At 34.4% G+C, this 27,129-nt stretch overlaps 1 protein-coding gene and 1 non-coding gene across 8 annotated transcripts in view; one reads left to right on the top strand and one right to left on the bottom strand.

Annotated features, from left to right (window-relative positions):
* The window catches only part of Exoc6b (exocyst complex component 6B), a 622,696-nt gene that overhangs the window by 507,960 nt on the left and 87,607 nt on the right, over positions 1 to 27,129 (bottom strand). For 5 of the 7 annotated variants that reach the window (XM_046432321.2, XM_058575131.1, XM_058575127.1 and 2 more), the window contains 5 exons: positions 26,597 to 26,762; positions 22,373 to 22,420; positions 20,572 to 20,662; positions 20,420 to 20,465; positions 6,124 to 6,328 (listed from right to left, as the gene is read on the bottom strand). In XM_046432321.2, coding sequence (XP_046288277.1) covers positions 6,124 to 6,328; positions 20,420 to 20,465; positions 20,572 to 20,662; positions 22,373 to 22,420; positions 26,597 to 26,762 — 556 coding nt within the window. The remainder of the gene's footprint in view (positions 1 to 6,123; positions 6,329 to 20,419; positions 20,466 to 20,571; positions 20,663 to 22,372; positions 22,421 to 26,596; positions 26,763 to 27,129) is intronic. The other 2 variants (XM_058575126.1, XM_058575132.1) reach the window with 2 other exon arrangements.
* On the top strand, positions 9,448 to 9,635 carry LOC124084949 (U2 spliceosomal RNA). The gene has a single exon (XR_006849297.1). It is a non-coding gene; the product is annotated as a U2 spliceosomal RNA (small nuclear RNA).

Genomic DNA, 27,129 nt, shown 5'->3' with positions numbered 1-27,129 from the left:
GACCCTCTTTTAAGGAAGCTCTCAGATTATATCAAGCCTGCCCAACTCAAGGGGAGGAGATTTTAGAGGATATACACACCAGGGGGAAGGGATCTTGGAAGTCATCTCGGAATTCTGCCTGTCACTTGCAATCAAAGCAAGGAGTTTCCTAGTGATAAAGTTCCATCAGAGCCAATGTAAAACCTCAAATAGAAAAATGGATAAATGATATATCTTTCAGATGATCTTCATATAGCATTATTTGCATTTTATCTTTTGGTGAAATTGGACAACAAACAGTTTAAGATTATAATCTCAAATGTTTGCAGCCTAACTTGTTCAGTAGAACTTAATTAGAGTGGCGCCCTTCTGCTGATTTAATTTGGCTGGTATATCACAAGAGAAGCCAATCTACAAACCTGGCTCTAATAGTTCACTGCACTAAGGACAAAGTTCACTCATGGATCACCCAGCAACTCGGGAGATAATGAGTAGAAGAAGGAAAAGAGGGATGTTCACCAAGAAAAAGTCATCTACATAATTTCTGGAAAAGTCCAAACCGACCATCAACATTAAGACCTTCAAATGTGTTTTCTCAATAATTCTAAAGAATGTTACTTAGTAATGTTTTCAAAAGGGAAGTTACAGTTAAGAAAATATAAAAATAAGAACAAATTTCTTTAAAGTCAAAACCATGATTATTGAACTAAAAGTTCTAAATAGCAACATTGACAACACTAAAAAATGGATTAGTAATTAGAAAGCAAACACATCAGGGAGGTGGTTAAAAGGATGACAACTGTGAAGAAAGAAAAAAAAGACAAGGAAGATACTTATATTTCTAGTCCATTCAACAGCAAGTTATGGCAGAGGCTAGCTATCTGTTCACCAAACCTATTTCGCCCTCCTCCTGGTCACACAGCTAGAGTATATTTGTAAACCTCCCATGTAGGGTTTGAGCTCTAGACAATGTAATGTTGGAAGAAGTGATATTTGCCCATGTTTTAGTTAGCTTTTATGTCTCTGTGACCAAAATACCTAACAAGAACAACTTAAAGAAGGGGAAATTTATTTGGGGCTCACAGTTTCAAAGGTCTCAGTCTATAAATGGCTGACTCCATTGCTCTGGGCCCAAGTTGTGGCAGTACACCACGGGAAAAGGGCCCAGCAGAAGAAAGTTGCTCAGCTGGTAGTGGAGTCCGGAAGCAGAGAAAGGGAAAGGGGGAAGGTGCCACAGGGAAGAGGCACATTTCCAGGACACGCCCCCAGTGACCCAACTCCTCCAGCCACACCCCATCTGCCTACAACTGCCACATTCAAACTAGTATGTACCGATTAGGTTACAGCTCTCATAATGTAATCATTTTACCTCTGAATATTCCTGCATTTAAGGACGACTCACATCCAAACCATAACAGTATATTAAAAAATCTTATTATATTCTTTACTCTATTTCTTCTGTTGTACTCTTGGAAGCTATAGGTTGAAGTTGTAGAACCATAACTTAAAAGAGTCTTGACTCCCTTGATAATCACTTGAGAGGAGAGCTACCCCACCAGGAACATCCATTTTGGCCTTTACATGAGGAAAAAAAAAAAAAAAAAAAAAAAATATATATATATATATATATATATATATATATATATATATATAATGAGATTTTGGAGTTTAACTATTATAGCAATTAGCATTATTTAACAAATTCAGAAACTGGTGTTAGAAGCATAATATTACCAACACAACAGCAACCAAAATAAAACATAAAAAAGGGGAAATTTATTTGGGCTTAGTAATCAGGCAGTAGGAATCAAGAATACACTTAACAAGACAAAAGGCTGGACAGCCCTATAATTCTGTGAGAAAACATCTGGTAAAACTAGAACCTATAGTAAGTAGAAAAGCATACCAAATGCCAACTGGTCCTGTAGCACTATGAGTGAATAAAAAGAGTTACAGTGTCCAATTGGCATTTACTTTCTGCTTTAATAAGGTATTACATAAAAGAGATAAGCTATAAAAGTCTTCATTAATTTGCAGACTGAAATTATAGGAAATAGAAGACATCCAGAAACTTGAGCCTCAGAGATTTAGAAAGCTCAACACATATAAATTCTAAACAGTAAGTGAAAAGAATAAGGATTGAACAATAAAACTCCAGGAAGACTTCTAGCTGAACAAAGTGACTCAATTCCGATGCAGAGATCAGATTCAAATATGGTCTTCCCATCCACTATTTCGTATAGCCTCAAAGTAAGACCATTAAACCAAAATTAGGCATGAGGCAAGCCCTATGCTTCCCCACCTTCACTAATTCTCTAAACAGGGAAAAAGAAAAATAAAACCATTCTTGAAAACTTTATTTAGGAAACAACATTGGGTACGATGTTCACACAGAACCCACTGGAAAGAAACAGATCAGAAGCCTACCAAGTTTCAAGGGAAGTATAATGCCCAAAACACACAAATCTGGACTAAATTAACCTTTGACTGTTCAGAGCCTTAAAACAACCCTCAGATCCCTAAACTTGCAGGAGCAGAAAGCAGGGAGAGTAAGACAAATATAGATGTAATTGTAGATATAGATATAAAGAGAGAAAGAAATATGCCTTCTAATGAATGTATATTCCCCAGAATTCACTTCAGGAGTATATGCAGGGGGAAAAAAACTAGTGCACAACTAGAAGCATAGCAGAACAATGGAAAAAGGAGTTCCTTCTAGACAATCAAGGTCTAAGCAAAGAAGTTCCCCTACAACAATCCTGAGGGACTTCCTAATGCCTACCCAAGAGGACCAAATGATTTGCTAAGGAGCAGGGAACAGTTTGCCTCCTATTCTTTCCTTTCCTAAATGGAAGTTTTGTTTGTAGTTATTTTTATTCTAGCTTTTTCATTGTGTATTGGGGACAAGAGGAGACACAGGTACAGATGATTTATAATTTCAGTTAACTGGTCATCAGCCCATGAAGAGCCACATATGGACCTAATGGTGGGGGAGGAGGTGAGCATTCCTGAAAGATACTAGACTTTTTTTTTTTAATTTTTATTGTTGGTTGTTCAAAACATTACATAGTTCTTGATATATCATATTTCACACTTTGATTCAAGTGGGTTATGAACTCCCATTTTTACCCCGTATACAGATTGCAGAATCACATCGGTTACACATCCACTGATTTACATATTGCCATACTAGTGTCTGTTGTATTCTGCTGCCTTTCCTATCCTCTACTATCCCCCCTCCCCTCCCCTCCCCTCCCCTCTTCTCTCTCTACCCCATCTACTGTAATTCATTTCTCCCCCTTGTTTTTTTTTCCCTTACCCCTCACTTCCTCTTGTATGTAATTTTGTATAACCCTGAGGGTCTCCTTCCATTTCCATGCAATTTCCCATCTCTCTCCCTTTCCCTCCCACCTCTCATCCCTGTTTAATGTCAATCTTCTTCTCATGCTCTTCCTCCCTACTCTGTTCTTAGTTACTCTCCTTATATCAAAGAAGACATTTGGCATTTGTTTTTTAGGGATTGGCTAGCTTCACTTAGCATAATCTGCTCTAATGCCATCCATTTCCCTGCAAATTCTATGATTTTGTCATTTTTTAATGCAGAGTAATACTCCATTGTGTATAAATGCCACATTTTTTTTATCCATTCATCTATTGAAGGGCATCTAGGTTGGTTCCACAGTCTTGCTATTGTGAATGGTGCTGCTATGAACATCGATGGAGCAGTGTCCCTGTAGTATGCTCTTTTTAGGTCTTTAGAGAATAGACCGAGAAGGGGAATAGCTGGGTCAAATGGTGGTTCCATTCCCAGCTTTCCAAGAAATCTCCATATTGCTTTCCAAATTGGCCGCACCAATTTGCAGTCCCACCAGCAATGTACAGGTGTACCCTTTTCCCCACATCCTCGCCAGCACTTGTTGTTGTTTGACTTCATAATGGCTGCCAATCTTACTGGAGTGAGATGGAAGATACTAGACTTTTGAGATGAATGTTGTGACTAAGTGGGCCACTGGATTCTCTCCCTTAAGGAAGGGGTGGGTGTGTTCTACAGTTATACATAGGGCAGAAGGTGAAGAGACTGGCTTCTATTCACCAAACTCTGTCCTCCTCATCTTAGGGACAAAGTGAGATTACATTTCCCAATCTTCACTGTAGGTAGGTATGGCCATGTTAACTGAGTTTTAGCCAATGCAATGCGGGCAGAAGTAATAATGTGTGAAATTCATGCCTGTCCCCTTAAAAATCCTCCCACATGCGATACTCTTTGGTCTTTCCCTTATGGTTGCAATCTTCAAAGACTAGTATACTAAAGACAGCAGAGCCACACAATGGAAAGAGTCTAAATTCCTAAATCACCATTGTGGGGGGAAAAAAATCACAAGTCAGAAACACCATTTGGGGCTTTATATAGGTGAGAAATAGACCACTTCCTTTCCTTCTTTTCCAATATCCATGAATTAAAATATAATATTAAACATTCACTAAGTATGAAGTATATGGTAATTCCTCTCATATCATATCTTTACTTTCTAGGTACTACAGAAGATTGAAAAATACAAAAGATATCTTTATTCAAGAAATGTGTGTACATATACATGCACACACATACACATCTGTATGCATATATCATATTAGGATAATAATTCATACAATAAGAGCTATTCCTGAGATGAAAATTTTTATAGGGGGAATAAAGACCTAATAAAAGTCTGAATTTATAAAAGATTTCTCCAGCATTTCTTTGTATGACAAAAATGAGGCAAACAGCCAATCATTTACACAGATTGAGTACCACAGTAGATATATTCATTTCAACCTGACATGAATTCTGCTAGAGGATCCAATTTTACAAGTGATTTGTTTGAACTTCAGCAACTCTCTCAACTTCCCCTGAGCATTCATTTCTTCAGAATATTAAGGAATATTAAGGAATGAGACCAGCTAACCTCATATTAAACAAAGAAATAGTGTTCTTAATAGATTCTTTCATCAAAAGGGAAGTAAAGTTAATTTCTTACCCAGAGGCCTAGGAAAAACATCCTTTAAAAAGACAACTTCCACACTCACCTATTTTCAAAGTTTGGCAAAAATCAGTAAACCATAGTTGTTAAAGATTTGTACCAGATACCTGTCTTCCTATACCCAGCAATGCAAAGTTATATTTTCAATGATTACTTTTTGTTTCTTTATCATTATAAAAAAATCATATAATTATTTCTATCAGGCTTGTCATTAACTAGTTTTAAACTGTAAAGTGCAATGCTAACAAAATTTTTAAAAAGAAAATATCTGCAGTGCCTTAGTAAAGGGTAATCGGCAAATCTCTTGATCCAAATATAATCTGTTCCCTCATTCTCCACAGAATGATAAGAACTACAAATGACCTATTCAAAAACACTGTTGTTATAAAACCAAAAAACACTTTCCATAAACAACTAAATCTTCTATTTATGGTTGTAGGCTACATCATCAGGTATACTGAGAAGTTTTAATAAAATCAATGTGGCTTAAATTTTAAAAAGTAAGTACTACTGCAAGTCATTACTACTCTTTTATTCATAATGACAAAAGAAATCCAGATGTTCTTTGCAGCTTTCATGACTTAAGAGACAAAGATTTTTTTAAAAAAATCTAAATATTTCTAACACATTTATTAATTTGTCAGCTATAAATATATTCCTTTCTGTGATCATGATTCACAGCATTTCTCAATAGAAAAATTTACCTTTTAATATCAGAAATACCCATATAAAATATGTCATATTGCTTACATAGTAGATAATCCTGCCAAAGGCACATGCAACATAATTTAGATAATTAACTATAAAAAGAACTTTAAAATACTATGAGCATCAAATCATAGCCAAAACCAAGGGAAGTATTTTTTAATTAATTTTCCTCAATTCTCCAATATAAATCATCATAACCAATCAGTATTTACTGACTATCCACAGAGCAAAACCATATAATAGTCAATAATTCATTGCTCTGTTAAGACAATAAGAAAGGTTTTTAATCATGTATTCCCAAAGACAAAGGACTTCCTTAAAATGATAAGAAACAGGACATTTGGCAAAGAGAAACCCATGTTTAACTGAATACTTGCAAAGTCATTGGCCAACCTATCACAAACCCAAGACCTACTTGCTTCATGGCAGTCTCTCCAATTTTGTCTGAATGTTTGCGGATGCTCTCCAGAAAGTCTTTGAGATCAGACATAGAAACATCCTTTATTTCTTCTCGAAGCTTGGGAATGTTATCCACCATCACCTTGCAGAATCGATAGTGGCTTACTTGAGGCAGATAGGTATGTTCTAGATGTTCCAGAGTTTTCAGTGCAGGATAATGCCTACAAAAGGAATTTATCACCTTTAGCTGGACTTTTAGTCTTCTTTAGGGTCACAGACATATTCCTCAGTAAAAATTTTTAGGCTAAATTAGTTTTCACTGTACATTAGATAAATACAGTTTTAACTAAAACATCAATGAAAAAAATCTCATTAAAAAATAACATATGCTTTCAAAGACTAGAAAAATATAATCAAAAAGATTTTATCAAAAAATGTGTAAAACTTAAAATATCTAATAAGGAATTAATTACATAAAGATTAAAATAATTTTTAAAAGATCATCTCAGTGACCAAAAAAATCATCCTATAAAACGAAGTACTGAAAGCTACACTTCTACTACAGCAGAGTAAAGAAACTGGCAAATTTTCTACCCAAGAAAAAACAAATATACACTGGACAAAACTACCAAAAACAACCATTTCAGAGTTCTGGAAATTGAACAAATGAGAACAACAAATCCAGAAATGTTTATTCATGAGAACTGCTCAACAATGGGGCTCTTGTAGTAATCTTGCCTGGGGCTACTTCCATCACTCACCTACCCCTACCAAAAACCACCAATTACCCTTCTACTGGTCATTAGTCATAGCTAGTCATGAAAACTTGACATTAGGGAAGGACATGATTTGGAGCGGAGGGTGAAAACCCCATATTTGAAGTAGTAAACTCAATAAAAAAATTAAAATTAAAATATGAATAAGGAAAGTCTCCAGCTCTACTTGTCTAAAGTTGCAGTCTGGGTTGGGGCAAAGGGCAGACTGAAGAAAAAAATTCAAAAGGAAGGTCATAGAAAGAACATATAGAGAGAGGCTCTCTGCACAGCTCTAGCTGTCTGACTGTGCAGACATACATGGGACATCTAAAAGGGCCTAAGCACCTCACATGTGCCTGGCGGACTAGGAGGCTATAGGTACATACATAGGCCTATCAGAAAGTAAAAACTCAAGCACACTTGGAACCTACCTGAATTTTTTAAACATTTTTATTGCTACATTATTATTATACATAATTATGGGATTCATTATGCCATATTCATACATGCACATAACATATGTGATCACTTTCATTTCCCTCCCCTTCACCTCCCTCCCCCTAATCCACTTGCTCTATTCTACTCATCTCCCTTCTATTATTATGATTATTACTTCAATTAGTACATTATATAAATTATATGGGATTCATTGTGGTATATTCATACATGGATACAGTACAATTTGGTAGATTTCATTTGCCAGTGTACTTCCCCCCATATCCCCTTCCTATACCTAAATTTTTAACTCACTCCATAATCCACATACAAATCTATTGGCAAAGAGTGGAAACCAGCTTAAGTTTGAGTCCAGCCTCTGACCAATCATTAGCTGATGATATCCTTTAAAAATAAAAGTGAAATGAAATACATTTTCAAATAACAGACAGATAATGCCTTGCTAGCCAACTTGCCTTACAAGAAATACTTTTAAAGAAAGCTCAAAAAGAAGTGACAAGAGTTACTTGAATTCAGACAACAATGAAGAGCATAGGAAATAATAAATGCATACTGATTATAAAATATTAAATATACATATTTCCAGCCTACCTTAATCCCTGGAACTCAGAAGGCTGAGGCAGGAGGATTGAAAGTTCAAAGCCAGTCTCAGCAATTTATCAAGGCCCTAAACAACTTAGTGTGATCTATTAAAAACCAGAAAGCGCTGAGGATGTAGCTCAGTTGTAAAGGGCCCTGGGTTCAATCCTCAGTGACAGAAATTTATATAAATACACATACATATATATGTTACTATGGTATTATATATGTATACAATATGTATATTATATGCATACACATATACACACATTTTTCTCTTAATTTCTTCAGAAGATAAGGTATTTTAAAGTAATACAACACTGTATTGTTTGGCTTATAAAATATACGGATGTTATATGTGAACCATAATATAAAAGATGAGTGAAGAAAGGAGTTAGGATGAAACAGAACTATAACTATGTATATCAAATTTGTAATGGCATAAAGTAAACTATGGTAAATTAAGATGCATATCATAATCCATAGAGTAACTCCTAAGAAAGTAACTCACAAAAAAAAAAAGCCAACACTGCCAGATGGAATTTTTTTTAAGCATAATCCAACTGATTTCTCTCTGAAAGAAATATAATTTAGATTCTAAGACACAAATGAACTGAAAGTAAAAGATGGAAAATGATATACTAAAAAAATAGAATAGCTATGTTAATATGAGATACAAAAGATTTTAAGACCACAAATATTGCTGACAACCCAGAGAAACATTTAATATTAATAAAAGATATAGTATTTACCTTATTGGCCATAAAGCTTTCATAAGCATGGGAGGATAAATAAAGCTAAGATTGAAAAAACTAATGAAAACAAAGTTAGTCATGCATAAAAAGAACATAGGAATTTGGGCAGGGATGACTACTGAGGATGAACTGAGGGGCAGTCAACTACTGAGCCACATCCTTAGCCCTATTTTGTATTTTATTTAGAGGCAGGGTCTCACTGAGTTGCTTAGCACCTTGCCTTTGTTGAGGTTGGCTTTGAACTTGTGATCCTCCTGCCTCAGGCTCCTGAGCCACTGGGCTTACATGAACATAAGAACTTTAAAGGGGAAATAAACTGGTAAAGATTATTTGTAATGCATATATAAAAGATTAATAACCTTTGGTTGTTGCTTTTTTTTTAAGACTACAATTGGGGCTGAGGATGTAGCTTAGTGGCAGATCATATGCTTATCAAGCACAAGGTCTTGTTGATCCCCAGTACCACAAAAATAAATAATTGAATAGAAATAAACAAAGAGAATTCACATAAAAAATGGAGAAATCAACATATAAAAACAAAAGTTGAACAGAAGATTAAAAAATGCAAATCAGAAACAGAATTTTATCATTCAAACTGCCAAAGATTCCCTAAAAGATAATGTCTATTATTATCAGTATTGTAATAAATGAAAATGCACAGCCTTCGGGTGAACAAGTTTTCAATGAAGAATGTTGGCAAAAACAACTATTTCAAACATAACATGTCCATGTATTAAAGAAATAGTAAAAAGTCTGTAATACTGTTAAATGAAAATTATTTCAAAAAATAAATTTAGTACTTATCAGCCTTTGGGCTAAGATCAAGTATAATATTTGTTTTTATCGGTGTCATAACTGATATGTTCTCTATCTATGGACAATGTATCAAATGAAATTTTTGGAGTAGGGAGATGGAATGGGAGCCTGTTCCATCCACTCCATCAACTTTGAATTACAGTACCTCTAAGAAGGGTACAACAATTTTAAAAAAATGATCTTATAAGAATAATCATGACATTTTAAAAACTATGTGTATATATATCATTTATCAATATATCATTAATTACAAAAACACATATAAATAATAGAGAAATGAGTAGAAAAATACATGCAAAAATATTAACCATGATTTTTTCTTTGCACAAAAATATTATGAGTGATAATTTGCTTCTTCAGGCTTTTAATTTCCTAATTTCCCATGATGTACGTAAGTAAAGGAAAAACTATAAATTAAAAAGATATATAGCTCAACTCTGGATTTAAAGAATGATTTTTGCAACTGATACTTAGGCTTTTCTTGCTCCAAAGCACTCAATACCATAAACACTAAAGACTAGAGACGGTTTGTTTAATTTCTTTTATGTCTTCTCTCATGTGTTCCAAGAATCAAAATCTTAGTTCAAATAAATGGACAGAAGAAAGGTTTATTCCTCCTAAATTTAGAAATAAAAGCACAATTATGATTAGATCTCAAATAGTTGGTTTTATTAAAATTTTACAGACTCAAAGAAAACAGTACAAGTCACATGGTTTAATGTAAACAGAATGGTGTTTATACTACAATTAGGTATGAAGAGCTATGTGTAATAAAATGCAGTTCCTCTAGAGAGAAACTTTAGAATGGATAGAAATTAAGCCAAAAAGATAAACACACTTTGGGGTTTAGTTATATTTTGGAACACTGTTTATAGAATGAGAAAAATCTAACAATGTTGCCTGCAGACACAAGGCACATTCACTGATGAGACACATGGCTCATGCTGAAAACATCTGGTCTGTCAAATAGCTCCACATTTTTCAAGGCTAATTAGTATAAAACTCAGTGATTCCTTGCAACAAAGAATGTTACCTTACTTCCCCCATTATCTCTTCCCCAGCATACCCAGATTCCAACAATAACAGATCAATTAGATCATTCAAATTTCTACTATATTTCAATATCAATGGCAGATAAACAATGACAGCTAATAAACACCTGTATAACAGCCACCAAAAGAAAAAAAAATTCTATTCCAGTGGTCATGGACATCCCATGCTAGATTCTGACTTTACTTTTGACAACTTCCAAACATTAAAACTGAATCCAAAGCCAAATTTCTAAGTTTCATTTGCATGTGTGTTTAATCTCTTTTACCCTCTTGCAGAGCCCCTAATAGAGATATCAGCATAAATAAACTAAAGGAAATATAAAGCAGAAAATAAAAAGCAAGAAGGCAGAAGGAAATGTCTAAATAATACTATAAGCAGATAAATAAGGTACAAATAACCTAGACAAAGTTGAATACCATCTTTTTTTTTAAAAGAGACAGAGAGAGAGAGAATTTTTTAATATTTATTTTTTAGTTTTTCGGTGGACACAACATCTTTATTTTATTTTTATGTGGTGCTGAGGATAAAACTCAGTGCCCCACACATGCCAGGCGAACGCACTACCGCTTGAGTCATATCCCCAGCCCTTGAATGCTATCTTAACTAGAGGAATGTTGATGGAAGCAAGTCACAACTATAATAATTCTTTTTTAATCTAGAGTATGATTAAACTATGAAATAAAAGCTTTTAACTTAGGAAAATATTAATTCCTTTCCTAATCAAAGAGTATCATTCACAAAAACTTCATCCTTTCTATATGCTAAAGATAGGCAGTCAGATATCTTTCTTTTGGGAGCATAAAACCCAGTAGTACAAATAGTATTTATAGTTTTAAAACAAAACAAAATTAGGCTTCCAGCCATAAAGGCATAACAAGAAACAGACATGACCTCCCAGTTTATAAACAAGTAAAGTACAGGCTAAAACATGCAAAACAACTGTTTTCAGTCATTTGGCTTCAGGCAACACAGAATTATGATATCCAAAAAAGGGGGGGATCACGGTGAGTTTTAGAGAGTTATTGTTGTTTGTTTTTTGTGTTTGTTTGTTTTTGTTGTTTATTTGCAGGGGGATAGTGCTAGGGCTGGAACCCAAGGCCTCCCACATGGTAGGCAAGTACTCTACCACTGAGCTATACTCCCTAGCACCTACAATGCGAATTTAATAATCTCTGAGCTGTCTACCTAAAGGTGATTTCGAAATCATGAATACAGTCAGAGAAAACCAAACACAGCCCAGCCCAGCAGATTTGTTGTCTCTCAGGAAGGTGAGAGCAGTTTAAAGGAAGAAATTTGGAAAAAAAAAAAAAAAACTATAAAGGGGTTCCTTGAATCTTTGCCAGCTGTAGGAAAAGTGAAATACCACATGGACAGATAAAAAGAAGGAAAGGGGAATAACAGAGGGAAGAGAAATGGAAATACTGACAGGGAGTAAAAGCTGAAGACTTCAAGAAGTTCAGACAAACAGGGAAACATCTTAACTCTGAAGAGCCAAATGAAGAGTTCTGAGGGACTGCTCAGTATTCAGAGTAGATTATAGAGGAATGATGTCTTATTTAGTAAAACTAACTCACTTTGGAATGAAAGTGAGCATAAAGATGGGGGTCTGAGGGATCAAAGTAATCTACACACATAACTGTTTGAAAAATAAAATCCAACACTAAGGAGAAAAAAGTTTCCCAAAATCCAGCCACTCATCAATATAATATCATGATGTTCATTAGTCACTCAAAAATTACTAGACATAACAACTCACCTATAACTTTAATAACCAAATCAGTCTCCATAAGGAGATTCAAAAAAGCTAGAAGTGGCAGAACTTGGAAAGAAGCATATGAAAACAGCTATTAGAACTGTGTATTTAAAGAAAGACACAAAAATGATGACAAGAATAAAATATTTTTTAAGAGAGAGAGAGAGAGAATTTTTTTAATATTTATTTTTTAGTTTTCAGCGGACACAACATCTTTGTTTGTATGTGGTGATGCGGATCGAACCCGGACCGCACGCATGCCAGGTGAGCGCGCTACTGCTTGAGCCACATCCCCAGCCCATAAAATATTTTTTTAAAAAATACAACTTCTAAACATGATTGGTACATATAAATATAGCAATAACATTTACTGTAAATAGGTAGTAGGCAGATGGGGTGGGGGGTCTTTAAATCACTTTTGTGATTATATCAATCTGTCCAACATAGATATAACTGGAGTTCCAGAATGACAATGGGAAAAGGACCCAAAAAATGTTTTGAAAAATAACATCTGAGCTGGGCATGGTGGCACACACCTGTAATCCCAGTGATTCAGGAGACTGAGGCAGGAGGATTGCAAGTTCAAAGCCAACCTCAGCAACTTGGCAAGGCCCTAAGCAACTTAGGAAGACCCTGTGTCAAAATAAAAAATGAAAAGAGCTGGGAATGTGGTTCAGTGGGAAAGCACCCCTGAGTTCAATTTCTGGTGAGAGAGAGAAAGAGAGAGAGAAGAAAAGTAACATCTAGACATTTTCCAGATTTTATGAAAACTATAAACATACAAATCCCAAAAGCTAAACAAACCACAAGCAGGAAAAAATACATATATCTAAGCACATTAACACATATTTATACAAAAGTGCAACAAAATTGAATTGCTAAAAACAAATAACATCAAAAGCTTTAAAACGACTGGAGGAAAAGACATATTACATACAGAGAAACAAAAGTTAAATTGTCATATACCTCTTTTCAGAAACTACACAAGCCAGAAGACAATGAAATGATTTCTTATCAACTAATGAAGGTTTAAAGCTAGAATTGCATACCCATCAAAATTTTTTTTCAAAAAAGGTGATCAAGAAGATAGAAAACAGTAAGTATTGACTGGGATATGCAGAAATTAGAACCCTTGTATGCTGCTGTTAAGAAGATAAAAAGATGCAGCTGCTTTGCAAGACAGTCTGGAAGGTCTACACTTCCATTCACAGGTAGAGTATATCAAGAGAACTGAAAGCATATGCCCACTTAAAAACTTACATATACAATAGCAGTATTCATAACAGCTAAAAAGTAGAAATAACCCAAATGTGCAATAAACAAAATGTAGTATATCCATACAATGAAAGAATGTTCAGTCATAAAAAGGCATAAAGTAGTGATCCATGCCATATATGGCTGAATCTTTTTATTTATTTGTTCTAATCAGTTATACATAACAGCTGATTCATTGTACACAAATGGAGCTCTTTGATTCATTGTACACAAATGGAACACAATTTTTCAATTCTCTGGTTGTACATGAACTAGGGTCACACCATTCATGCAATCATACATGTACCTAGGTTAACAATGTCTGCCTCATTCTACCATCTTTCCTATCCTCATGCCCCCTTTCCTCCCATCCCTCCCCTTTGCCCAATCCACAGTTCCTCCACTCATCTCATGCTCCCCCACCCCATTGTGGATTAGCATCCACCTATCAGAGAAAACATTCAGCCTTTGGTTTTGGGGGATTGGCTTACTTCACTTCAGAATGATATTCTCCAATTCCATCCACTTACCTGCAAATGCCATAATTTTATTCTCTTTTATTGTTGAGTAATATTCCATTGTGTATATATACCACAGTTTCTTTATACATTCATCTATTGAAGGGCACCTAGGTTGGTTACACAGTTTGGCTATTGTGAATTGTGCTGCTATAAACATTGCTATAAACTATAAAAATTGTGTTGCATCACTGTCGTATGTTATTTTTAAGTTCTTTGAGTATAAACTGAAGAGTGGGATATTGGGTCAAATGGTGGTTCCATTCCAAGTTTTCTGAGGAATCTCCATACTGCTTTCCAGAGTGGTTGTACCAATTTGCAGTCCCACTACCAATGTATGAGTATACCTTTTTCCCCCACATCCTCGCCAACACTTATTGTTTCTTGTCTTCTTGACAACTGCCATTCTGACTGGAGTGAGATGAAATCTTAGTGTAGTTTTGATTTACATTTCCCTAATTGCTAGAGATGTTGAACATTTTTTCATATATGTGTTGATCAATTGTACATCTTCTTCTGAAAATTGTCTGTTAATTTTCTTAGCCCATTTATTGATTGGGTTGTTTGGGCTTTTGTAGTGTTAAGTTTTTTGAGTACATGACTGAATCTTGAAAACACTGTGCTAAGAGGAAGAAATCGTATACAAAAGGCCACGTATTGTATGATTCCAATTATATAAGATATTCAGAACAGGCAAATCTCCAGAGATAGAAAGTAGATTTGTGGTTGCCTGGATTCAGGGGAAAGAGAAATGAGGACAAGTTTTCTTTGGGTGGGGGTTATTAAAATTTTGTAAAATCAGGTAGTGGTAGTGGTGGCATAACTTTGTGAATGTTCTAAAAACACTGAAATATACACTTTAAAACAATAAAATAACTCAATTTTATTTTTTTTTATTTCTTTTTTTTTTAATATAGGTAGCAGAATACAACAGTTACTAATAGGGCATTATGTAAAAATGTGGATGTGTAACCGATGTGATTCTGCAATCTGTATTTGGGGTAAATAACTCAATTTTAAAAATGATGATGAAACTTCTGTTTCATAGTCAAGACAGAATCAGAGGCCATCTTTACGGGAAATTAACTTGTCTGTTTTCTTCTTTTTTCTTTTTCTGACTATATCTACTGCCTTGTCTTGATTTATAAGCAAAACCTGGAAAACCTACAAAATAAATGTTTTGTGGTTTATTTATAAATAATACAGAAAATATTGCTGTTATTGGTGAGAAAATCAATTTTGTATAGTTTATTCAATCCAAATAAAATGTCCATTTTGTTTTAAAAAAAGATGGTAAAATAAAAACTTTTTCAGAAAAACTGTATGCTGAGAGAATTCATAACCAGCAGACTGATCCAACAAGAAATGTTAAAGGTCACTGTCCAAGTAGAAGGGATAAATAACACCAGATGAAAATAAAGAACATAACATATTTCTTCAACATAAAGAAATAAAAAGGGCCACATTTGTAGTTAAATATGTGGATAAATATGAAAGAATATTCTCTTATTTTTTAGTTTCTTTAAAAGGTAAACGATGACTTACAGCAAAAATGAAAATGTATTTTAGGCACTATATCATATTTTGAAATAAGATCTACGGGCTGGGATTGTGGCTCAGTGGTAGAACGCTCGCCTCGCACAGGCAGGACCCAATTCGATCCTCAGCACCACATAAAAAAAAATAAAGGCATTGTGTTGTGTCCATCTACACCTAAAAAATAAATTTAAAAAAAAAGAAAGAAAGAAGATCTATAACAATAATAACACAAGGGAAGGGAGGGTAAAATGGAAGCTTTTTAAATTTTAATTGACAGATAATAAGTGTACATATTTGTGGAGTATAGAGTGACAATTCAATACATGCATACAGCATGTATTGAGCAAATGAGAATGGCATCTCCCTTTAAATGGAAATATATTGTTATAAGAATCTTGCATTGTACATGACTCGACACGACATTATTTAAAGATCCATCAAAAGTTAAGTAAAGTTAGAAGCAATTGTTAAAAAGATAAAGAGATACAGATAACAAGGCATTAGTGTAGACAAAATGGAATCCTAAAATACAGTCAATTGATTTAGAAGAAGGCAAGAATACTGAGAAATAACAAAGAACAGATAGGACAAATTGAAAATAAATTAGAAGCTGGGCACAGTGGCACACACCTGTAATCCCAGCAGCTTGGGAGGCTAAGACAGGAGGATCGCCAAGTACAAGACCAGCCTCAGGAACTTAGTGAGAACCCTGTCTCAAAATTTTAAAAATAGTGGGGATTGGGGATGTAGCTCAGTGGTAAAGCACCCCTGAGTTAAATCTGCAGTACCAAAAAAAAATATTAGAAGATAGATTTAAACTCATACACTGATGATTGCACTCATATTAAAGATCTAAATGGTACAGTTAAAAAACAAAGATTGAGACATAACACCCTTTTTAAAAAGCAAAAATGCCCTATAAAATAACAGGCCCATAATCCTTAAAAGATCACAAAAATCAAGGGAAGACTGAAGACAATTACAGACTCAAGAAGACTAAAGAGACATGACAACTAAATAAAGCATGTGATTTGAACTGAATTCTTTGGCTATAAAGAATAATGATTGAGGCAACTGGCAAAACTTGAATTAGGTAATTAGATGTAAGAATTAGATGTTAGTAATATATCAATGTTAATTTACATTTTCTGTCCATTGTGGTCGCATAGAAGAATATATCTATTTGTAGAAAATCAGACTAAAGTAATATGACCATATCATGTTAGCCTCTTTCAGTTGGTGTGGGAAAAAGACATTTATATTGAACTTGGAAATACTTTAAAATAAATTTTATTTAATATTCACAAAATAAATTTTTGACTATATCAAAATGTAAAATTGCCACACAACAAAAAATATTAAATATACAAAGTTAATAAATAAGCCATACATTGTAGCAAATAACAGAAAAAGACATCTAAAGTATATGAGATTATGACCAAAGAAGAAAAAAAACCCAACCACCTAGAAAAATGTGCAAAGCATATAAAAGAAAGGCTCTTCAATGTCTAAAATCTACTCTCAGTAGCAATAAAATCAAAGAAATGAAAAATCATAAGTGACCTAAAAATTTCACAATCATTAGAATGGCAAAAATAAAAAGTGGAGACACTACCAACAAGTGAAGTAACAGAACCTCTCATAAAATGCTCATGGTAGTGTGTAAATGGGTAAATCACATTGGAGACAATATCTAGTAAGACTGAAGACCACACATCCTTCTTTGATCCAGCTGATCACCTTTTGGGTTTAAATACTATGCCAGCTAAACTGGCATCACCTGGCAGCTTGGTAAAAAATGCAAAATCTCAACAACAACCCCAGACCTATTCAATCAGATCTACATTTAGCAAATCCCCAAAACAAAACTTGAAGAGCACCACTTTCAAGAAATTTTGAATGTGAGTCCTTAGAGATATGAGCAAGGATATTTATTGCATCATTGTCTGACACAGCAAACAGTTGGAAACATACCAAATGTCCCTCAGTATCAGTCAGGATACTTATCCTACAGTAACAACCCCCAAGATCTCAGTGATTTAAAACAACAGTTTAAAACTTACTCACATTATACATTCATAATAGGCTTCCAGGAAAGCTCATTGAAGGTACTCAAAGACTCAACTACCATCTTTTAAAGCTGGCATTTGCTCTGACCAAGGAAAAATAAGAGAACTCTGGAGGGCCATGCACTGGAAATTAATGCTAAACCCAAAATGATCATTTATGCTCACATTTTATCAGCCAGAACCGAAAACATAGCCCAACCTATACAAAGGAAGCCAGAAAAAAAAGTAATCCTATCTGGTGCCAATTGAGCTAAAAATATTGGTGAGCAATACTTAAGACAACCACTGAAATTGGGAAGAGAAATATGAAATATTCATATATAGACAATCATAGAGTAATAATACATATATTATTAATATATATATATAAAATATAGATAATCATAGAGTAAATAAAATAAACATTCTAAAACTATATACATAAAGAAAATAAGCTCTCTATTGGTATCTAAGCCCTATAAGGGGAGATATTTTTGTCTGTTTTGTTCACAACTACATCTATTCCCAACAACAAGAATAATAGGTATGTATTCAATTCATTTTTGTTGAGTGAAAGAATGGATCTCAAAAAACAAGTACTGAGGGGGCTAGGGCTATAGCTCAGGGGCAGAGCACTTGTCTAGCATGTATGAGGAACTGGGTTTTATCCCTAGCACCACATAAAAATAAACAAATAAGATAAAGGCATTCTCCATCTACAACTACAAAAAAAAAAAAAACTTTTTAAAATAAATATCATGAATCCTCTATGTAAATGTTTTTGAGCTCAAAATAATATATGATTTACAGATATTTAAACATGGACTAGGACACACAAAACTATGGTACCTTAGGTAAGGAATGAGACCAAGGAAGGGAACAAAATTTTTATTTATAGCTTTTGAAAAAATATATCTAACTCTCCATGTCTATATATGTATGTATGTGTATATATACATACACACATATATTATGCCATATGTAGTTATACACATTATATGTATAAATCAAAACTAGAAAATTAACATCTCCTAATTAGAACAATTCCACCAGTTGGTGGGTTTTTTTTTTTTTTTTCCTCTGTAATTTTAGATCTTTACTGAAAGGTTGTTATGGTTTAGATGTGGCATCCCCCCAAAAAATCACATGTGAGACAATGCAAGAAGGTTTGGAATAAACCTTAATAAAAAAAAATAAATGATTAGGTCATAGCCTTAACCTAACTAGTGAATTGCTCTGATGGGATTAACTGTGTGGTGACTGGAGGCAGGTAGAGTGTGGCTGGAAGAGTGGTTCGTTGGGGGCGTAGTTATGGGGTAGATATTTTGCATCTGAAGAATGGAGTCTCTCTTTGCTTTCTGATCACCTTGTGAGCTGCTTCCCTCTACCACCCTCTTCCACCATGATGTTCAGCCTCACCTGGAGCCCTTAGGAATGGAGCCTGCTGTCAATGGATTGAGACTTCTCAAACTATGAGACCCTTAAATAAACTTTCCCTCCTTTGCAATTGTTCTGGTCAGTTCTTTTAGTTGCAGCAATGGAAAAGCTAACTAAAACAAAGGTTATTTGGGAAATACTACTGCTTTCATTTCAAATTGATCAAATCTTCTCATAGTTTTCTACCTACATATTTATATGTGAGTGCATCCTCTTGGAAAAAAAGGGAGTCTGGGAGATAATTTGAAGAAACTCAACATTTCTGATAGCTCATGCTTTAGCTTCAAATTTCTTGAGCATTTAGGATTTTTATCCAGTATCTCCAGTCTTATTTCAGTAATAATTATATTTTAACTGCATTCTTTTGAACATTCCAAGAAGATGTACTCTGTTTATCCTATTGTTTCAGGCACTCTCCTCACACTGGAGGGTGTCCCAAGGCACAGAGGGTTGGAATGCTTACTTCTATTTTGGGAATAAGAGTCAAAAAGTCACTATAGAGTTTCCTCTGGAATAAAACCAGAAGAAAACACTATATAGGGAAAGAATCCTCTAAATTTAACATAACCTTGTCTTTTGTAATGGTTAATTTTATTTGTCAACTTGGCTATGCCATGGTACCCAGTTCCAACATTTTTTTCTAGATGTTTCTGTAAAGGTTTTTTTTTTTTTTTTGGACAAGATGTATGTTAAATCAGGAGACTAGGAATAAAGAAGATTACCCTTCATAATATGAGTGGCCCTCCAAGCACAGTTGAAGACCTTAGTTTAAAAAAAATAAAAAGCTGACCTCCCCTTAGGAAGAAGGAAGTCCACCAGCAGATTGCCCTTGGACTTAAGCTATAAAATTAACTCTTCCATGGGCTTGTAGCTCACTAGCCTATCCTACAGGTTTTAGACTCACTATCATGAAACCAATTTCTAAAACAAATACTTCCCCAGATACACACACACACACACACACACACACACACACACACACACTATCCTACTGGCTATTTTTTAGAGAACCCTGACAAATACATTCTTGTACCAGAATTAGGGACTATTTTTTTCTATGACAATATTAAACTTACACAACATGTTTCTCAAACCATCACAAAAATAATTACATGTTTTTCCCCTAAACAACTAAAAATCAAACTGTATATATATGTTATCAAACATAATACATGATCATTTGTATATGTAAATAAATCTAGGATGAATCAACAGATAGACAAAAAGATACAGAAGATGTTACAAACTTGTTATTTTTTGAAAAGCAATACCAAATATAGACCTTGAAAGTAGTCTGAATAACAGAAATTTCAGAAATAATAAAAACTGTTCAAGAAAAAAAATCTTACCTTTTAGTTTTCATCTGGTCCCTCAGTTTGCTGTACATCTCTAGGACTTGAAAGAGAGAAAAGAACACACAAGCATTATTGAGAGAAAATGAAAGACTAATTAAAACTAAAAGAATTGTATCAAAAATCCTACTCCAGTTCCAGTTCCTCACCTGGAAGACACAGCATTAATTTATCAACAGTGGCAGAAATATTTCTCTGTTGTAGTCGACACTGCTTCAGCTCTTCCATTGCTATTACCAGCTTGGCAAGAGGGAAAAAAACTGAATTATGCCAATAGCTATAAATAAAAAGCTTTCAGTCACATTTTTCCACACTGTGTTCAATTCATCAGAAAATCCCAGACAGTTTCATAGTAAGACCTGCCAAGTGGACTAAGGAACTGCCTTTCTAACCAGTAAAACATTCCTGCACAGCTTCCCACTTTCTCCTCAAGATACAGACTACCCTACCAAAGGCTAGATAAAATGAAATCCTAAAATACAGGGGCTGTCCAGGAGGGAAAAAAATTTTTTTGTATATTTTCTCCAAATCCTTGAGACTCTTCATGATTTAGGAGTTCATCAATCTTTTAAAGAGATCCTAAGTTTCTTTCAGCCATGCTAGACTCCTGGAGGAAAACAATCCTTTCTATACAGCTTCAAATGTGCATGAAAATCATCTTCAACAAAGTCTCTATTTCAACAAATAAACCACACACTTAGAAGATGTGGTTTTTTTAAGAGATCCAGTTTAGTGAAGACAAAACACTTTTCTTCCCATCCTAAAGGCTTCTATCTGAAGTTGCCCCATAATATAATCAGGAGAAACTGGACTCTATAGAATCTAGACTATGTGAGACAAAAAACAAAATTTACATATTCACTTGCAGCATTCGTCTCATAGCCATACCTAAAAATGTTATCTCCTTAAATATCGTGCAAAAAAAGAAATGAACAAGAATGGCCCTCATTAACAATCAAAATCTAAACTTAAGAGATTATTAAAATTAAACACTAAATAAGGATTAGGTCATAAGGAAGGGGCAGGATACTCAGAACAATGTAAACTTCAGCAAATCCCCTGTTCTAGTTTCTTCATTAATAAAATAGTGATAACACCTGTCCTGACTTTGTCATTGGTCTGCATTAAAAATCCAGTAAGGAAATGGACACAAAATAACAATGTAAATGTAAAGGTTTAAATAGTGGGTGCATCAATGAAGAGAGTAATGATTCATTTTTTAAACACTTTCTGCCAAAAAAGTGTTTTAGTAGATGGAAGGAATACAATAAATAAGATAAACAAAAATTTCTTAACACATGAAGCATAATTTCTAGTGGAGGGAGACAGAAAGAAAGAACAAATACATAAGTAAAAATATATATCAAGAATATGAGAGCTGGGAATGTAGCTCAGTGGTAAAGCGCTTGCCTGGCATGTGTGAAGCTCTGGGTTCCATCCCCAATATCGAAAAAAAAAAAGAGAGAGAGAGAGAAAGAATATGACAGTATAATAGAGAAAAGCAAAATGGGAAAAATATAAAAAGATTGCAGGCAATGAAGGTGAGACTATAACTTCAAATCTTCACATAAGGTGGTTAGGAAGGTTTTATTAAGAAGGCAATATTTTTAAATGCATCAATTTAAAAAAAAAGGTGATAAGATTTGAGAAAAGATTTGAAGTATGTGAATATTGGGGACAGGGGAACAAAACATTCCAGGAGGGAGAACAGCACTGGCCACATTAGGACCATTCAGTGACTTAAAACACATCAGAGACAGGCTACATACACTCTCATCACACTTTGTAGTGGCTAAATTCATTAAATTCAGAGAAATACTAGAAGCAACAATAATGCCCAACAACTTTCAACATGCTGCTTATAGTCTTACAAGCCCACTAAATGAAGAACAGTCATCAAAAGAGAATGGCATGAAACAAAAGCTTGGTCAAAAGATAAACTGGCCTTACTTCCTTTCCCTCATGCTGTAGTTTTCTATTAGTATCCGTCACTTGATTCTGTGGAGAGAAGACAATTTAAACTCATAAAAAAAAAAACCACACACACACACACACACACACACACATTTAGACAACAGTTGAATAAAGATCAAATTTTCATGTGAAAAGACTCAGGTAGCTAGATAGTTCAGTATTCTATCATATATTGGTCATGAGCAGTCTCTTGAATTTAAATGACATCAACTTTGCTACTGGATCTTTTGCATGACCTTTTGAATAATGAAAAGAAAATTTTACTGACAGATATCTTTAGTTTGAAACATTCCAAACTAAGATACAATAATGACCAAATATCACACTTTAACTTTTAAAACAAAAAAAAAGAAGAGAGAAAAATATAATAGAAAAAGTAACCCACAAAGAATCTTACCAAGAAAGAACAAATTTTATCATATATATTCCTCACCTCATCAATGTATTCCTGAAAAGGCTCGGTATAAATTCGATTTTTTAACTCAAGTCAATTTTTCTGTGTTTATTATCCTAATTTTAGAAGATGTTTTTATCTTAGTTCTTTCTGGATCATTAATTCTTTTTAAAAAAATATTTATTTATTTTTTAATTGTAGTTGCACACCTTTATTTATATGTGGTTCTGAGGATCGAAGCCAGGGCTTCACACATGTTAGACAAGCGCTCTACCATTGATCCACAACCCCAGCCCCTGGATTATTAATTCTTAATAGCTCCCAACAGCTCTATATTCTCCTTAATCTCCCATTCCAATGGTCAAAATATGTGATTAAATCATTGAATGACCTATATATAGTTTGTAATTTAAAGGAACAGGCACATCCTCTTACTAATCTACTTTTGATGTCTACACCCATGTTAAAAAATTAAGACTATAACATCTTCATCATCTCAGACCTTATCAACATTGGTACTACTTATACTTTTACTGCACTCTTCAACCCAGTTTTTCCTATGACATTCCTTGTGCACATACGCACACAAACATGCACGCAAACATGATATAACATGCAGTATAAATGCCCAAGAAAAGTACATCATATGGAGGGTTTTCCAAACTTATTTAACATCCTTTTATTCAAGATCATCCCAAGGAACCAGTTTTTCAGAAAACACACTTTTTTAAATCATTGCCCTGAATTGTACTACATGTCCAGAGAAGATTACCATATGCACTCTGCTTCCAAAGACAAAATGAAACCTAACCTTCCCCAGAAATCCTTTAAGTATCAGAAAGAGGCAAGAAACACCAAATTACCTCTTTATTATATACCTAATAGCACCACATGTGAAATAATTTGTTGTTTTATTGAACTGTGAGCTCAATATGAACTAAGGGTGTGATGTAGCTGCCCAAAACTCATATCTAAGGCAGTAATAGAAGTATTGTCAACAACAGTAGTTAAGGACTGGGGTTGTGGCTCAGCGGTAGAGCGCTCACTTCTCATGTGAGAGACCCTGGGTTCCATTCTCAGCATCACATAAAAACAAATAAACAAGATAAGGATATTGTATCCATGTATAACTAAAAGAAAATTTTTTAAAAAAGTAGTTAACTGATAATTAGCTGGACTTTTAAAATCCTATACTGAGGTCTTCTAAATTCAATCCTCCATGAACACAACTAACTCAGCATCTTATTTCTTTATCTCATACTCAATGTAAAAAATACAATGTACACTGCAACTCAGTCAGAAGTAGGGAGCATATGCATGCACACATGCATACATGTACACACACATAAACTGAACAATTTTCAAGAAATACTGTTCACCCTTGCTACATGTAATACACTTTTATTTCTACTCAATTCTCTTCTCTTTAATTTCAATTTTTGTTAAAAAAAAAATACTGATCAAAGCTCACTCAACTGATTTCATGCAAACCATGGTCTAAAACATACCCATAGGCACCTAAGCAATGCTTCTGGTAAGAAATATAGTAATTATTTCAATAAGTATTTCAATACATTACAATGAAAAGAAAATATATCAACTATCTGGGATGATACTTTTTTGATTCAGAAAATATAAATGTGTACATACACATACAAGTATATTCTTGCTGTAAATCAAAGGAAATAATGGGCATCCTAAAATGTACAATTTTTTTCACTGTTATGTTAAAACGGTAATGGAAGTCATCAATACTTAATCAGCTCCATCTTTTAAACTCTTTTCTAGAGTTTAGAAAACTCTACATTTCCTAGGTTCTTAACCTAGGTCTAATGGATACCCCAAGTGCAGAGCCTACAAGGTATACAGCTGAACATTAATATCCAGTAACTGGGTGGAAGCCTGAATCAGCCAAAAACCCTGCATCTAGTTTAGGTGTTCCTTCAGAGGCATCCTAACCAATCTGAAGGAATTTGTAACTTGAACCAATGTGAAGTAATTGGACAGAAGTAAGAGGAAGAACAGAAGAGTACCAATTAGCAAGTGATACCAATAACTAGTGAGCATAGTTATGGGCAATGTTTACTACTAGCTGGCCAGGCAAGTATTCCACTACATGGCCACCTCAGTATCCCATTGCACATCATGGAGCACAGTCCTAAAGAAACTGTGAGAGAAACTTGGGATTTAGGTATCCACAGTGCACAGAAAAGAACAGCCCAAGACGAGGACAGGAAGCTGGGGTGGCTGAGTGAGCCCAAGGAGCACATTAACAACAAATCAAAAGATTGTTCATTCTTAGTTGGAGGAAGCCACTAGGGAGGTACAAAAGAGAGATTAAATAATTTTGGCAATATTCTATTTCTCAAGATGGATGCATGCTTCTATATAGGTTCATGAACTCCTTTTTAAAACCTTAGGACCACTGGGTACAGATACACCTGTAATCCTAGTGACTAGAGACGCTGAAGCAGGAAGATCACAATTTCCAGGACAACCTCAGCAGCTTAGCAAGGCCATAAGCAATTTAGAGAGACCCTGTTTCAAAATATAAAATAAGAAGGGCTAAAGATGTTGCTCAGTGGTTGAGCACACCTGGGTTTAATCCCCAGCAGCAAAAAATAAAAAATAAACCTTAGGGCCTGATGTGTTTTTGACTTCAGAATTTTGTAGGTTTCATAAAGATAATGAGGTACACGTATATTATAATATCCCCAAATGAGAACCAACTCAGCACCCTATAATCAAACATATTCATGTTTCTGTAGCAAAACATAATAACCCACAATAAACAGAGTAAATTAAGAAATTTGATAGTTTCATGTCCATTTAGGTCATGTTTTGCAGTCAGATGAATTTTTAAAATACCTTAGCTTTAGAATAAAATTTAATAACTGATAGCCCATTTTACCCCTCAATAAAATTGTTTCTTTGCCTTTCTCACCAATGTATCCTTTTATTTATTTATTTAATATTTATATTATTTTAGTTGTAGTTGGACACAATATCTTTATTTTACTTTTATTTGGTGCTGAGAATCTAACCCAGGGCCTCGCACGTGCTAGGCGAGCGCTCTACCGCTAGCCACAATCCCAACCCACTAATGTATTCTTTTAGATGAATTTTATACTTACTGTCAAATTAACCTCATGTCCAAGAAAATCCTTTAGGATTATAATTCAAAATCAGGTAAGAAAAAAATAATTAAAAGCATAAGCACTAGAAAGAAAAAATAAAACTGTTACTACTTACATATCATATGCGAAGTATTTTCATAAAAACTCAAAAAATATAAACATGTACTATTTGACATAATAGAAGTGTTAGTAGGGTAGTTAGATTTAAGATCAATAAGCAAACTCTGGTATACAACATATGGGAATTTGCCATGCAAATGACCAGACCAATGTGCCTAGACTCCTTCCCAATTTGTCAAAGCAAGAAAGCATCGTCACCCTCTGGTAGGAGACATTCCACAATGACCACAACTCTTTTTATCCTTGGCCTAGGTGCCATATTGCAAATAATCTTATAGCAATGCCCCATAAATTCTGTCATCCTACAGAGATGTTATTCCATCAAGGAATAACAAAACTCTTACGTTTCTGTTTGAAAGAAACAATTACTGATCACTGGTTCTGAACCATGTGTAGGTTTCCCAATTAAACTCTAATTTAAAAGGGTATCCTTTTTAGCTAATGGACATGATCTCAATTATCGAGGTTTCAGTATAAATTCCTTTCTTACTACACAAAAATCTTTACCACAAATACATGACCAGCAACATAATCCCATAGACTCCTTACTTTGAGTTTCTGGGCTTCTCCTCTCACTTTCAGCAGTTCGGTAATAGAGTCCACAAAGCCTTGGTAATGAAAGTTGCACATTTTCTCAATTTCTCTGTCATGATTACGGATACGAGTTTCAAGCTTCTCCATGAATCGTCCATGTTCTTCACCATCATAGACAGACCTTTAAAAAAAAAATGACATGGAGATTATGTCACATTTGCTCCTATTTATTTATTTACTTATTTATCCTCCACCCAAACCCACCCCATGCTAGGGATTGAACCTGGACACCTGCGCTGCTAGGCATGCACTCTACCACTGAGCTACAACCTCAGCCAGGTGTCACATTTACTTCTAAAAAAAAAAAGAAAAAAAAAGACTACAAACCCAAAAGCTAATTTCTTTAGAAATTAGATATTCAGGGTATGTAAACCACAAAGTAATCCAATTGTATTAACACTGTCTCAATGTTAACAGAGTATTTTTCAGGAAAATCCAAATTTTTGCTTTCTCTTTACTGAAACACAACCAACCATGCTAGCCCTGCA

This window comes from Marmota monax, unplaced genomic scaffold (genome assembly GCF_021218885.2).
Source record: "Marmota monax isolate L192 unplaced genomic scaffold, Marmota_monax_Labrador192_F-V1.1 WCK01_AAM20220418_F8-fsc00106, whole genome shotgun sequence".
Taxonomy (NCBI): Eukaryota; Metazoa; Chordata; class Mammalia; order Rodentia; family Sciuridae; genus Marmota; species Marmota monax.
This window is presented reverse-complemented; position numbering and strand designations above follow the sequence as displayed.